Below are 14709 nucleotides of genomic sequence, written 5' to 3'. Positions count from 1 at the left end.
ATTGAGCTATGAACTGCAAATACTCTGAATCATTAACTGAGGAAAGAAAATGCTCTTTTTTCATTTTTTGTATGAACTGATGCACTCCCGAGAGAAAGAAAGATCATGGGGGTATCAGATAACAACTATACAGACTAGACTTCTGGGATTAATGAGAAAGGATAGGGTCCCCTCCCCCCGATAGAGTCCCAGGTAAGCATGATTTTCTTGATGCAAATACTGCACCTCAGAGTGCTAGACATTCTGAAGCCTTACAAGCTAAATTGTTCAGTGGAAGAACCAGAAGAAGAGCTGAAAAGACAGGATTGCTTGCTTGCGGCTTTTCTTGATTTTGATTATTAGTTTGCTTCCTTTCCCATCATGCTTCCTATTGTTTCTGACTTCCATTTATAAATGGCTCTGGATGAGAAGAGCAGATAATGGTCCCCTCCGCAGCTGCTCCTGGGTCGACCATGGCTAATATATTTGGTTTCCAGAGGACGTTCTTTGCCAAGTCTCAGAACTCCCAGATCCCGGCAGCTCTAATAGATGATTAAAGTCGTCCTCACCGTGGGACGCTACCGTGTCCTGTCTCCATCTGCTGCATTGTCTTTCTACACGAAACCTCCTGCCTGTCAACTGTGCCATCAGTGGGATCTCAGACTTCTGCCAGTATCTGCCTTGTACACACACTCCAGCAGATGCAATTTAGAAGAGAAAAGAAGGCTTTGCTAAAATCACGGGCTCGCCTTTTCATCTGTCAAGTTCTAAAGTGATGCCACTTCCCCAAAAGACCAACCTAAAAACAGGCCTGTGTCCCCTGAGCCCTCACTACCTGGTCGTCAGAAACTCAATGAGCTTGTTCGCCTTCTCATCCGCTTCAGCGGTTGTGTCCACGTCTTCCACCTCCTGGGTCATCTGCGGGAGGTTCCCACTGCTGCCCCCCAGGCTGATGCTGGAGGACGTGGAACTGGAGCTTAGCCCCGAGTCTGGCACTGGGGACGACTGGTCCTCTCTCAGGAAGTCAAAGCCACCTGGTGGGACAAGAAGGTCAAGGTAGAATGTGCTAGGCAGGGTGCTTACCGAGGTTAGGAGGTGAGCATACAGGAGGGTGTAGTTATTTGAATCTCTTGGAGAAAACATTTGATTTCAACTATAGTTATGATGAAACGAGACTGATAGTTTTTCCTTGCTTGTAGAATAGTTGCACTGCTGTGTAAACCAGAGTGTACTGGGTAATAGGAGAGGGATCTGTTATTTTGTAGCCTGGTGTTTGAATTGATGCTTTCTGCAAAAGAAGTGGTGTATACGTGTGTGCGCGTGTGCACATGCGTCTGTGTGCACACACATGCATATGTGCACAGGCCGACAGACAGTTCCCCTATACATCTGGACCCAACTGTGCTGTTAGTAAATTATTCTTGGGTATTCGACCACTTGAATATGTGAAATGGTACCAGTGTTGAGGATACGAGCACCTAATAATAGATGTTATGTTTTGAGTAAATGTGCTTACAACTGTGAATATTATGTGGATATTGCTATGTTTTGATAAAGTATGTCTCGTAGTAGTCAAAGAAATACGGTATCAACAAATATTATGTTTGTTCCCCACCTCATATTTGATTATCATTCTACATCCCTGGGTGTTGCTGGTTTGAAAATGTAGATACGCCATCATCCCTTTTCTCCTACCTGATAATTGCAAAAAGTACATAGTTCTGGTGGTCTGAAGATACACTGAAACAGGAGAAGCCTTGGGCCTGAATATCATCTCTGCCATTTGCTGTGCAATCTCAGGGAGTTTATATAATTTCTCTGCAGCTAACTTTCCTATTATAATAAGATAAAGACAATAATTTCTAGCACACAGGTTTTTTTAGCTTCGATTTTTTTTTTTAGCTTGGATTTGAGAGCAACCGCAGTTGAAAGTAGGTGTTCAGTAAGAATTAATCAATGTTTATGAAAAGGAGACATTTTCCAAACCCTTTGTACTCGTATGCCACGTGTGCTACAGATTCAATCATTTTAGCTTCCACCGTTTGTCTTGCCTAGGGTACGTTGTGTTTTGTTTTGTAAAGCCCCACTGTATGCCACAAGAGTGGTATAGTGAATGCAAAACTGATGTACTCAGAGATATACAACTTAACGGGCACTGCAATGTTCTCAGTCTAAGACCATGTGCTTAATGGAATACATCCTTATCCTGGGGAATTAGGACAGCCAGAAGTCTTCAGATTCTTTTAATTCAACGTCTATAGTGAGGAGTTTTGTGTCACTGAGTGGCTGTCGATGGGTTCTTTTCAATTAAGTGCAGGTTGGTTTAAAATAAAGGGCTTAAACTGAGGTCAGTAGTCCTTATGTCTCAGACTTAGTAACGCAGTATTTGTTTCCCAGAGGAAAATCTTAGTGTCCGTCAAAGGACAAGACAGCACTGAGTACAAGTATTAAGTAAAAGGCACATCATCTTCAGGGTGATGAATAAAGTATACGGTGACATATGAAATGCCATACCATATCCAGCGCCAATGCAACGTACAAAATGTTCAGGAATGTTAGTTCGCTATCATTTTAAGGTATTTTAAATGTTCTGATTCTAAATGAAACCCACTGGTCAACTCTTTCGGGAAAGTTTTCATGAATAGCTGGACACAGACTCAAACATGACTCATCTAATGCTTTCTGTTCTTTTTTCTAAAAAGAACATTTTGGTTTCAAAACAGCCATGGTTCTTAGTAGACTTCCACCCATGGTGCTTTCCAGGAAAAGCAGTCACTAAAAGGGTGAAAATTCCTTCAGGGGAACTAGAAGGTCCACAGCGATACACCTGGCACCTTGGCAATGACCTGCTCTCAAGGTGATGGGGGTGGTCACTGTCTTGGGCATTCCCATCCTTCAGTGTTTTAGACTGATGCTCTTGGCCGAAGGACATAATTTTCAATGTATCAGTAGGAACATATTTAATGAGAGCAGCAATCATAATAATAAGGAAACAGACATTTGAAAATATTCAGTACTGAAGGATTTTGAAAACCAAGTTAACATCAAGTGAAATGGTGCATATTTATTGTGCTCCTACTTGCTCACTCGGAAAGTTGTAGGGGGGTGGTGATCACGTTAGAGAAGTTAATTTGGGCTCCACAGATACCTTCAGTGATCTTCGTTATTTGTGATTCTGTCTCAGGGTCTCTGCTATTCCCTCTTTTGTTACCTGTGTAGAGATACTCCGGTTGATAAGCCGGCTGAACTGTTAGAGTCTTAGCTTCACCCATCTCTCGAGTCTGCAGGAGCACAGAAGCAATAGCATGAAAATTGCTGTTGCAAGAAAGGGCAATCAAGAGGTGAAGAAGCAGTTTTTTGCTGTGTTCAAAGACTTCAGGCCGGTAATGGTCCAAACCTGGAACAAAAAGTGGAATCTCTTAGTATAAACAAGTTTTAAGCTCGTTTAGATTCCAGGGATAGTAAAGATTCCAAGTTACTCAGGAGGAACATGTTGAAAGAATGTTCAGTTTTCTTTGTTATTGTTTGTGTTACCAACATAAAGAAGTTGGGCTTAGGAAAAATGTTTTATTCCTTAAATCAAATGTTCTCATAAAATGCTGATAGATGGACTTTTCTTGACCTCTCAGTAGCTTTTGACATGGTTAGCATTCCTCCTTCCTGGGATGTTCTCTTCCCTGGGTCTCCGTTAACTGAAGGGATTCTAATTTTGTTCCTCGCTCTCTAACTAAACTTCTGAGCCTCCCTGGCTTGTTCCTCTTCCCATTTTTATTTTACCATTTGGCTATTTTAAAATCTCAGTGCTTGGCCTGCTGCGCTCTGTCTTCTTTCTGTCTGCGTGCGGACAGTATCTCACGGCTTTAAATCGATCACATCTAGCCAAAGACCCTCAGAGAGGCCCAATATGTTTCGGGTATCTTTATAGATATAGCATTAGCGAGGTACCACTGTATAGTGCAGAAATAGGGCAATTTTAAGCAATGACCGATCAACTGAGATTGTAGAGCAGATGTCACATAGAAGCGATGACAAATGGAAGAGACTAAATATTTCAGAACTGTGGAAAGCAGGACGTCAATGTAAAAGGAAAGCTCTCTGGATTGTGTCTGTAGGGTTTTGACCCCCTAGTCCAGAATTCCTCTTCGATCCAGTCTTACCTAAGAAGACAGCATGGAGTAATAATGGTAGATGAAGAGCCCAATCTTCTCTCACACTGTGATCCACCACCATCTCAGTCATAAAAATTACAGCAATATTGCACCTAATCAATGACATGGTGAAATTAATGTAACTTCTGAAGAGGATGGAAACACACTGACAGATCATTAAGTCACAATTAAATACAGCTCTGGAGCCCTGCTGAAGAATTATGCGAGACGCTTATTCCAGGGAATGGCATTTATTTTCCGAAAAAGCACAGAATTCCACAGAAAGAAGAAACTTTCGCTGAGCTAATCACAAAATAGGGAGTCTTACTCGTTGCTAGGTAATAAGAGCTGAGGGAGGAAGAGGAGAAAAGGGCCCTCTTTTCCAGTTACTCACGATCTAAAAATCATCACAGAATGCACATCCACATCCAGATTACATCAAGAAAAACTTCTGAGTTACAAGGCAGCTTTGCACATTGGTTGCTAGTCAACCAAACGCTCCAAATGTGCTGAGAACTGCAATGAAAGTCACGCATGGTCCCTCTGATTTCAAAGGTCATTTCATTTGACAGGACCTGGAATGATCTCCCTCTTCTCATGGGAAGAAAAGTCCAGTCAGATCTAAGCAGTCACTTCCCACTACCCACAGATGCTACTTACCTGTGGAGGGGTCCTCGGGGAGTGATAGTCTCTGGGAGGTAGTCAACCAGGGGGGCCCAGCATCCTCCAGTACAAGGCATGGGTAAGGGCTGTGGCTGTTTGGTCTCTGTAATAGTCAACAGCCAGCCCGTATACGGAGAAATCGGGTCATCTATAGGGTGAGAAAGACAAGCGTGCATTATTTTTAGGGAGTGATGATTTTTGTCTTCCCTATTTGGTGTCTGTAGAAAGAATCTTACAAATTTAGGCTAGTAAAAGTAACTCTCTAACCATCCCATTTGGTGAGTATGAATCATAGGATCAATGGGTTAGCATTACTTGATTAGATTTTTAGTCCCTTTATGTTTTGATAAGCTAATATACAATTACACAGTATAGATCAATGGGAAATACAGACATGCAAAAAGAAAACATTAAATCATTCTCATCACTGTGAGAACTTGGGCTTTCTCCAGTCTTCCCCACTGCAGTAAAATGCAATTCCATGTTTCTAGTTTGCTCAGGACAGGAGCCTTAGAGCTATCTGTGACGTTTCTCTTACATCTCGCATCCAACTCATAATCATGATAATCATGATGAGGATAATAGTAATAATAAAAATAAGTACATTAGGAGCTAACACAGGGAATACCTACTTTGTACCAGGCACTTTTCTATGCGTTGTACATTATATTAATAATTAATAGCCCAGTAATGGGTACCTCTTACCCCTACTTGACAGAAGGGAAATAGAGGTTAGGTAACTTGGCATCATATTCAGTGAGCTGTACCTTCAAAACATATCCAGAATAGGTCCACTTTTCACCATCTCCATCACTGCCAGGGTAAGGCACTATGTTCTCTCACATGGTTACTGCAATGGCTTCCCTACTGTTTCTCTGCTTCTGTCCTGGCCCCGCTACAGTCTGTTTTTCCACAGAGAAGCCAGAGCAGTCATTTTAAAACAGGAGTTCATTCATGTCTTTCTCTCTGCTTCACACTCTCCAGTGGCTCCCCTCTCCACTCAGAATGAAGTCCAAACTCTACACCATGGCCTTTAAGGCCTTACACGGTCTTCCTGCTGTTTCTCCCTTGGCTCATCTCCCACCACCAGCACCCTTGCCCAGGCCACGCCACGCCACGCCACGCCAGTCATTTGGGCCTTCTTGCTGTTCTGTGATCACGCTCGGCACTACCCAGTTTCAGGGACTTCACCTCTAGCTTTCCTTTTGGCCGCAGAGCTGTCCTGGAGAGCCACGTGGTTCTTTCCTCCACTTCACACAAGCCTTCGCCCAAGCATCAATTTATTGCAGAGGATTTCCAGGAAATCCCCAATCATTTGAAATCCCCTCCGCCTCTCACCCTGCTTTAATTTTCCTTTCTGGCACAGATCACCCATTCCCCAGCACTGACTGCCTCCTCCGACTCTCAAAGAAGCTGCACGACGGCGGACACTTTCTTTTGTTCGCTGCTGTTTCCCTAGTTCTGCGAACAGTATCTGACATGTGGCAGGGAATCAACAAGTATTTTTTGAATGAATGAACTTCCTCAACAATATCTTTAAAGTAAGCACAGCAACAAGTTTCAAAACAACCTACCCTCATACCTAAAGGAGCTAGAAAAAGAACGAACAAAACACAAATCCAGCAGAATGAAGGAAATAATAAAAATGAGAGCAGAAATAAATGATACAGCAACTAAAAATCGAAACAAACCAATACTAGAACATATCAACGAAACCAAGAGCCGGTTCTTCTAGGAGGTCAACAAAATTGATAAGCCTCTAGCTAGACTCATGATGGCGCTCTTTTTTTATAATGCTCTCCATAGAGGCGGGTGGCATTCAAAGACGACATTTCCTCTTGGGGTCACGTGATATGAGCCAGGTACATGGCTTCAGACAAGCTGGCTCAATCTGGAGAGTTGTGGTGTATCCAAGAAGAACGATGCATTAGATCAGCTTTAGGCAATTTCTCCCAAATAAAGTTTTTCTTGGCTGCACTCTTGAAAGGCAGTGAGAGGTCACAGATTCGAGGCTGCTGGTCCCCTGTAGAAGGCTGGGCTTACCAGTTAGCAGAGCGGATGGACGGGGTGTCTTCCTACCGTGAAGACTGAGGCTCCCCACAAGGGCAGGTCCTCGGACACAGCCCCCTTCTGCGATGGCAGGGAAGGGAGTTTCCAGGGCAAGGCCAGGATTCGCCTCAGAAAGCGACCGTTGGGTCTTACTAACGCACCAAAAATCGAGCAATCGAACCCTATAAATTCTATGCCACGGAGCTAGGCCACAACAGTTTTAGTCCAGAAAAAAATGTGAAGCGGGTGTGACAGTTCCTCATCTCATCTCAGACCTCCGGGTAAACTACCTACAGGATGTTTCACTTTCAGCAAATCAACATCTTGAATAACCATCCAGGATAAACTGGTTGCAAAATGTACTCCTAAGTAATCAGCTACTCTATAATGAAACTTAAAAGGAGAACAAAAATGGGGAGACTACCAAAGAATTAGGAAAAAAGAAACTTGTGATATTTCTGTTAGGAAAGTATATAATTTTCTTTGTTTCAATGATGTTCTCAGGTACACAGCCCATCAGCAAAAATGTGTTGGATTTTTGGTGGTTGGATTAGGAGTAAGTTGGCCTGAAACTGGTTTTCTACAGTCAGGTCTAAACCACTAGGACTCAGCTGCTACCCAGCCTAACTAGATGTAGCCTTATTATGGAGACACATGCACTAACATATGGCCTTGGAAAATAATCCAGGTATTTTAAGTAGCTCTAAAACAGCTTACATAATATTAATAGGAAGATCTTTATAGATCTAGGTCTAAATCAGTTTTCTGGTCCATTTTACTCAAGGTAGTATAGTTTGCCTGTTTTTGTTTTTGTTTTTAATAGAAAATACTTTTAAGAGGCTGCACATGGTCTTTCCATCTGGGTAAACCCATATTATGAAGCCTCAGGCCACTAGGTCTCACCTGATTTCTCCTTACCCTTCCTATCTCTACTAATCCTTCCAGGAATTCAGGGAGAAAATAATCACCCTTAACATATACCAGATGGCTGGCCATAAGGTTTTTGAATTGAGCCTACCAATCTTTGTTTTTCTTGTAGCATAGGCTATATCCCTCATTGTGTAGCTAGAACCAAAAATACATCAGAGAGAACCCAGTTACCAAAGTTCTAAGGGTATTTGTCCCCTATTAGATGTGGTGCTACCCTCCAGACAGCCAGAGTCAAGGTCTATTACTTAAACACTTGGAAAAGGACCTTAATATGTTCTGGAATTTCTGTGATAAGGGAGGATATGTTTGAGTAACTTCATTTCATTTTCTCTTATAATGAGTAATTTAAAATATAAGCTCTCAGTTCCGTAACAACATGCCATGAATTGGAACTTCTTTGGTCAATAACCGTAATCATGTAAAGCATATTATTGACACACGACTCAAATGAATTCAAATGCTGTGCCCAAATTTTCCCATTAAAATGCTGTTTATGTAGGCAAAACAAATCTATAAAAAAACATTTCTAGGTGAAGTAGATGCCATAACGATAACATTAGACTTCTTTTTAACCCTTTACAACTATTCACAATGGTTTTGTTTTTCCCTTCACAAATACTTCCATTACTTTTTCTTTTTGTCCCTAAAGCCAGTGGTCTGAGTTTATATAATGACATAATTATTATTATAATTATCCTCTGAAATTCACTATTTACATATTTTCAAAATAATTCTTTCTTTATTATAGTGATTCTATCAAATTCTATGTCCAGGAGCCAGAGCAAAGAGGCACACTTTAAAGGAATCAACTGCTAAAGAGCAATGTTCCTGACTAACCGGTTAGCAGAGTGGGTGGAGGGGGTGTCTTCCTACTCTGAAGACTGAGGCTCCCCACAAGGGCAGGTGCTTGGACACCGCCCACTTCTGGGATGTCAGGGAAGAGAGTTTCTGGGGGCAAGGTCAGGATTCGCCTCAGAAAGCGACTGTTGGGTCTTACTAATGCACCAAAAATTGAGCAACATAAATCCACAGTCATGGAGTGTTATGTTTTGTTAGGCTTGGCACATTCTGAGGGGGGGGGGGGGTCAGGGTTTGACTGCTTCACCTTTTTATGATGCAATTTTTTTGTCCTCAAATTTGAAATATCGCACAGCAACCAGACTTTTCTTGTACCAACAACTCTCCATTTCTCAACTACTACTCTCCTCCTCTGTAAAATCTAGGCCCATCTAAAACTGATGGTCGGTGCTTGGGAGATGCAAATATCCAGTGTTTGGATGGTACAGTCCCCTGATGGGACACAGGAAGAGGTGAAAATACAAACAGCTTTATCTTACCGCAATAAGCAGTTTTATAGGGACATAGCTGAAACTTAACCTAAGTTAGAGGATGGTAACTATATATGGATTTTAGACATCCCTTCCATTGGTATTTTCAATGCTGGAGAATTGCCTGTCTGTGCATTAAGAAGCAGAGTAAGGACAGTTGAAATATTCTGTCATTGGAATTACTTAGCTCTTACCCAGTTGGCACATTTTCCATAGAAACAAAACAAATCAAAACAACAGCTACAAAGGTCCTATGAAGTGACTTAAAAAATGAACGTAATTCATGAAATACCATCACATTTACAATTTCCACCAAAACAGACAAATAAATCCCATCAGACAGTTTACTGATTCCCTCACCATACTGAAATGTCACAGGAAGTGTTCTTTGGTTCCAGAATTTCTGTAAATTGTGACCAAATGATACCCTTTACCTGCTCCGTACCCACAGAAGCTGTTCAGGGCTTAAACAAAATAAATGAATGCATTGACCTTTTTGGTTTTCCCACCTTCTCAGGGTACGAAGAGATTCCTGTGACAATTATATCTCCCAGGTTAGTAATTTTCACTTGGCTACTGAGACTATGCCATTGAGAGACTCACGGTGAAAACTGATCCTCCCCTGGGTGAGCTGACGCACAGAGCTTAAAGGTCAAATGCTCTAAGATAGGTTGAAAAACTGAGCTGTGACATTTGTTCTCAAATGGACAATTTCTTACTAGCCTTTCCCCAGACGCATCACCAAGGACAAAACGCCAGGAATATAAAAGTACAGATTTGGGCTGTAGTTTGAGGTTTTCTGATTTTGAGTTGCCCACTGTGGAGTTTGTTTTTACTTTAAGATGCTGACTCTATGCTTACCTGCACAGTCGGATCACATGGTTACTTAATTTTTATGGGTCCCTTTTTAGTCATTAGAACAAGAATAATCAAAACACTCATTTTCTACTCTCCAAATGCATTCCGTCTGAAACCTCACATCCTGCTGGTACTTACTTTTATCTTCATCATATGATCCTCCAGAGCTATTGCTGTATCTTGACTCTAGGCGGGTGTGGGCTCTGATGACGTTACTAAACCTTCAAATACAAGAACAACCATCAGAAATACTGACACGTGCGTGTATTTGCTGTTACTCGTAAACACATACTCGTAAACACATAGTGGTTGAGTTTTTGGCAGCAAGTTCCAATGATGCTTTTCCTAAAGAAATCCTGGAAAAATTGTACCCCTAACATTTTGTTTTTCTTGAGAGGGCCAGTAGTCACTCTTGCTCAGGAGCACAGGTTCAAGTCTCGATGAGATCAATATTTTCAGGCTAATATCTGAATTGAACTAGGAGATAGCATTTGGTTAGAAAGAAAACAGCAATGGCACTGAATAAATAGGAACCTCTTATTCACATGGTTGCCTGGCACATGGTAGGTGGTCAATACGTAATTGCTGATTAATTAAGTCAATGTAGATAGAATTGGAAATATAAAAAAGGTTCTCATAACAAATCTTGGGCTCCGTCAGCTTTACAGTATCCCTTAAAATGATGTGAAGGTTTTCAGGAAAAGGTCCCTGGTGAGGAAATAGGGTGGGTAGGGTTATACAACTTGTCAAGTGTCAACCACAGGAAGGTGTCAGTAGAAGGATGCTTCTAGTGCCATACTGTCTCTGAGCAGGAGAACAGGTGATTTTAGTACTGAGCTCTCCCTCACTAGCTCTGTGGCCTTGGCCAGGTCCCGTATCTCCTTAGGGACCCTATTTCCACACCTGCCAAAAAGGAAAAATAAATAGTTCACCCTTTATTTCACTGGAATTGTTGTGGGAATCAAAAGAAATAATGCAAGAATGTTTCCCAAGCCGTGAGACATCTAACCACCAAGGTATTAATTATTATATTTCTACCTTGAATTTCTAGAATTCTTTCTCTCTTCAGGGCACCAAAGGCTTTCAAATCAATAGCGTTTTTATTATCCAAAGGCCTCTAATGTGGGGCAAGAGTGTGGCTGAGGAGAAGTGTTGATAAAGTGTTATGTCTATATTTATTTTATATAAAATTACATAAACAGGTTTTATCTACTTAATATACATGCTGCCAAAGCAAAGAATTAAGTCCATCTAAAAATATCTGGAAAATTCAAACCACAGCAGGTGTGTTCTCCTTCATTACTGACTGGGTGTTCTGCCTTAATTGACCACAGATCAGTGCTTTATTTCCCTCTAGAACACTGGGAAATTCAGGGCTATTGCTATCCTCCAGTGTATGGAGAAAAAGGCATGCTTTAGGAAAAAGTACTCGATGTTCTGTTTAGATGCCTGCCTTGTCCCGGGTATATAACCTCAGAAATTTGCATCATTGATTTAGATTTACTGAACACAATGTAACAGACAGTAATGACTCTGCTTTTATGCACTTCTTAAATGTATGCAGCAGATTTCTGACAGTCACCTTTCCCCCAGTAACTCTGTATTTCAAACATTATTGTCATAGCTATTGGGCTATTGCTTTGTGAATCCATAAAACGGAACATCTAGGACATCTGCTCAGTCTGTCTACATCAGACCGAACTTACAAGATAAGTAAAGTGACAAGCCTATTACCTTCTGAAGGTGTTCTTTAATCACATTTGTGCTGATAAATGCAACATTAAAAATGGTGTATGCAGAGTCCAGATCTCATTCAGCAAAGAACAAAAGCAGAGTAATGAAAAAATTCCACATCTGGAGATTTCCACAGGACAGAGAGCTCAAGAACTATATATGGTATACGTTGGTTTTATAATCACGCTCTGGAGGGACCGGGCAGGAAGAATTATAGAATGGATGACAATCCTTCTCTTTCCCTTTGAGATACATCTAAAGGAGAGTTGGGCAGATGTTTTGAAGCTGAGGTGAACAAGAGCAGCAAGCCCCTTCCAGACTGTTCTTACTCTGGAGGAGACCAAAACCATAGTGCAGCAAAGCATTAGCTTGACAAGAAAATAAATAAATAAATAAATGAATAAAAAATAAAAAAATAAAAAGAGTAAAAACTGGCTCCTAAGTGTAAAATCTGTTATTTTCCTTTGCTTTCCTGGCTTAAAGAAAATAATTTTGGGTCCTGGCTTTAGAGGAATTTGAAGGATTAAGTAGATCAAATGGCCCTTTAATGTCAAGGGTACATGTCTTAAGAAATATATCACGAATATAGCTCCGATAAGAGAAAAACTAAAAGGACAAAATATTTATAAGTATTAATTAATAATAGAGATTATTAATCTCTATCCCTGTATCAACACAGATCACCAGAAATTTATGCATTTTGAAGTTTATTGCTTTGGTTCTCTATGAAAAACCCTTTCATGGAACTACAATTTTTTATTTATTTTTATTAAAAAAAATTTTTTTTTTAACGTTTATTTATTTTTGAGACAGAGAGAGACAGAGCATGAACGGGGGAGGAACAGAGAGAGAGGGAGACACAGAATCGGAAGCAGGCTCCAGGCTCTGGGCCATCAGCCCAGAGCCCGACACGGGGCTCGAACTCACGGACCGCGAGATCGTGACCTGAGCTGAAGTCGGATGCTCAACCGACTGAGCCACACAGGCGCCCCTACAATTTTTTTTTTTTTTAAAGCACATTTAAAAAAAATTTTTTTTTTTTTGTTTAAAGAACATTTAAAAAAAATTTTTTTTTTGTTTATTTATTTTTGAGAGACAGAGATAGAGCACGAGCAGAGAAGGGGCAGAGAAAGAGGGAGACACCAAATCTGATGCAGGTTCAAGGTTCTGAGCTGTCAGCACAGAGCCTGACGTGGGCCTGGAACTCACGGACTGCGAGATCATGACCTGAGCCCATGTTGGACGCTTAACCGACTGAGCCACCCAGGCGCCCCTCATGGAAGTACAAATTTAAAAAATAAGCTTTTATTAAGGGTTGATGCATTGAAAATACTTAACGGAGTTTGGTTCTGCATATTTGACAAACTGCTATGAACAGCAATTTTAATAAAAATATATTTTCACTTTGTTGATTAAAAAAAACACCTACATGATAAAATCCTCCTTTGAATTTAGGGTAGTTTCTGTTAGTAGCTTCCAATGAATCATTTTTGCTTATTTTTACACACTGCAAGTTATAAAATTCACCGTACTTTTCTTTTTTACTTTGGCTATTGAAGAACTCAAGGTTAGGTTAGTATTAGCTTTTAGTATTTGTCCTTCATGAGGACTTTTGACACAACTATCTTACTCTCTTCTTAGCTTGGCTCTTACTCTATTGCCCTTGCGTTAACGATACCGTAACCTATCTGAACTTTTTGTTAGTACAATAATAGTATTAAGTATTTCTGAAAGACATCAAAGGACCACTAATCTACCTGTAAAAAACATGGCATCAGGCCTGTTTCTTTGCAGAACTCCATGGGGCCCCCTGGAGCCCAACAATGTATTTTGGTGACTAGGACCCCCAGGGGTTGGGTAACACACAGCACCTTGGTCAGTATTTCTGAGCAATTATGTCTATAGACTCTTTGTCTACAAGGACTGTAAAGAAAAGGGTAAGTAATTGTCTTCTGTAATGGGGTTAGGAAGAGGGAGGCAGAAAGAGGGGCTAAATGGAGTTTGGACAGCTTATCTTTGGGGCTGTGAGATTTCTCCAGTTTTCATTCACATACCGACTAAACATTAAAAAATCCCTACTATGTGCAGCACAGTAGGATAGCAGGATAGCACAGTAGGATATCCAATGAGGATAGCAATGTGTATAAGAGATACATGGTCTCTGTTTTCCAAGAATTAAAATCGAGTGGTTGAGACAAGCATGTGTACAAGTACCTATAAATCAGAATGACAGGGTCGACAAGGAAGGAAAGGTAGTAAGAAGACGCAAGAGAAATGCGATATTTTAGGCTGAGGGCACAGTCTATTTTCATAGAAAAGAGAATTCATTAGAGAAATAGTGCAGGTGGAGTATTATGTGATCAATGGAATGGTGGTGGCCTTTGGGAGAAAATATTCATATATGTATGATCACATATATATGAATATATATAAAAATGATCAACAAATCTATACATGAATAGATACAGCATTAGGAAAAAAGTAGATATATATGAATACGTATAAAAAGTGTAGGTACCTAACTACATCAGGCTTTCCAATGGCCAACAGAGATACAGTGTGGGAGGAGGAAAGCAAGAGCTAAAGAGAAAGCTTCTATTAGAGGTGTTGCCTGGTCTCAATATTACAGAGATGACTAGCTTAATTTCAAGGGCCACCACTAAAAACTTGCGCAGGACACTCAGGAATCCAAAGGGGCTTCTGTAGTTAGATGTTGATAGACATGCATCACCTTTCCACCCTAAATAAAACTAAGACGGAAAATTCAGTCCAGACGATAAATGATAAAGAATGTTACACTCCAACTAGAAAGTAGAAATCTCTTTAGAGAGATAATGTGATTATTTACCATGAGGAAGTTTTCCAAAGAAGGTACTAACAAATATAGATTAAAAACGTGTTAATTAATAATCTCGTATTGTCACTGATGTATGGAGTATGAAAACCTTTCATAAAAAACTTATTTCTGAGAGGGAAAGAAAGAAAGAAAGAAAGAAAGAAAGAAAGAAAGAAAGAAAGAA

The 14709-nt window shown here is 40.6% G+C and overlaps 1 protein-coding gene across 8 annotated transcripts in view; it reads right to left on the bottom strand.

The window, feature by feature from the left end:
• Positions 1-14709, bottom strand: part of FRY (FRY microtubule binding protein) — a 447912-nt gene that overhangs the window by 66670 nt on the left and 366533 nt on the right. For all 8 annotated transcript variants that reach the window (XM_040448149.1, XM_040448142.1, XM_040448144.1 and 5 more), the window contains 5 exons: positions 10094-10176; positions 4788-4938; positions 4137-4240; positions 3191-3376; positions 815-1013 (listed from right to left, as the gene is read on the bottom strand). In XM_040448149.1, coding sequence (XP_040304083.1) covers positions 815-1013; positions 3191-3376; positions 4137-4240; positions 4788-4938; positions 10094-10176 — 723 coding nt within the window. The remainder of the gene's footprint in view (positions 1-814; positions 1014-3190; positions 3377-4136; positions 4241-4787; positions 4939-10093; positions 10177-14709) is intronic.

The sequence above is a fragment of the Herpailurus yagouaroundi genome, unplaced genomic scaffold, assembly GCF_014898765.1.
Source record: "Herpailurus yagouaroundi ecotype Mexico unplaced genomic scaffold, PumYag 197, whole genome shotgun sequence".
Classification (NCBI taxonomy): domain Eukaryota; kingdom Metazoa; phylum Chordata; class Mammalia; order Carnivora; family Felidae; genus Herpailurus; species Herpailurus yagouaroundi.
This window is presented reverse-complemented; position numbering and strand designations above follow the sequence as displayed.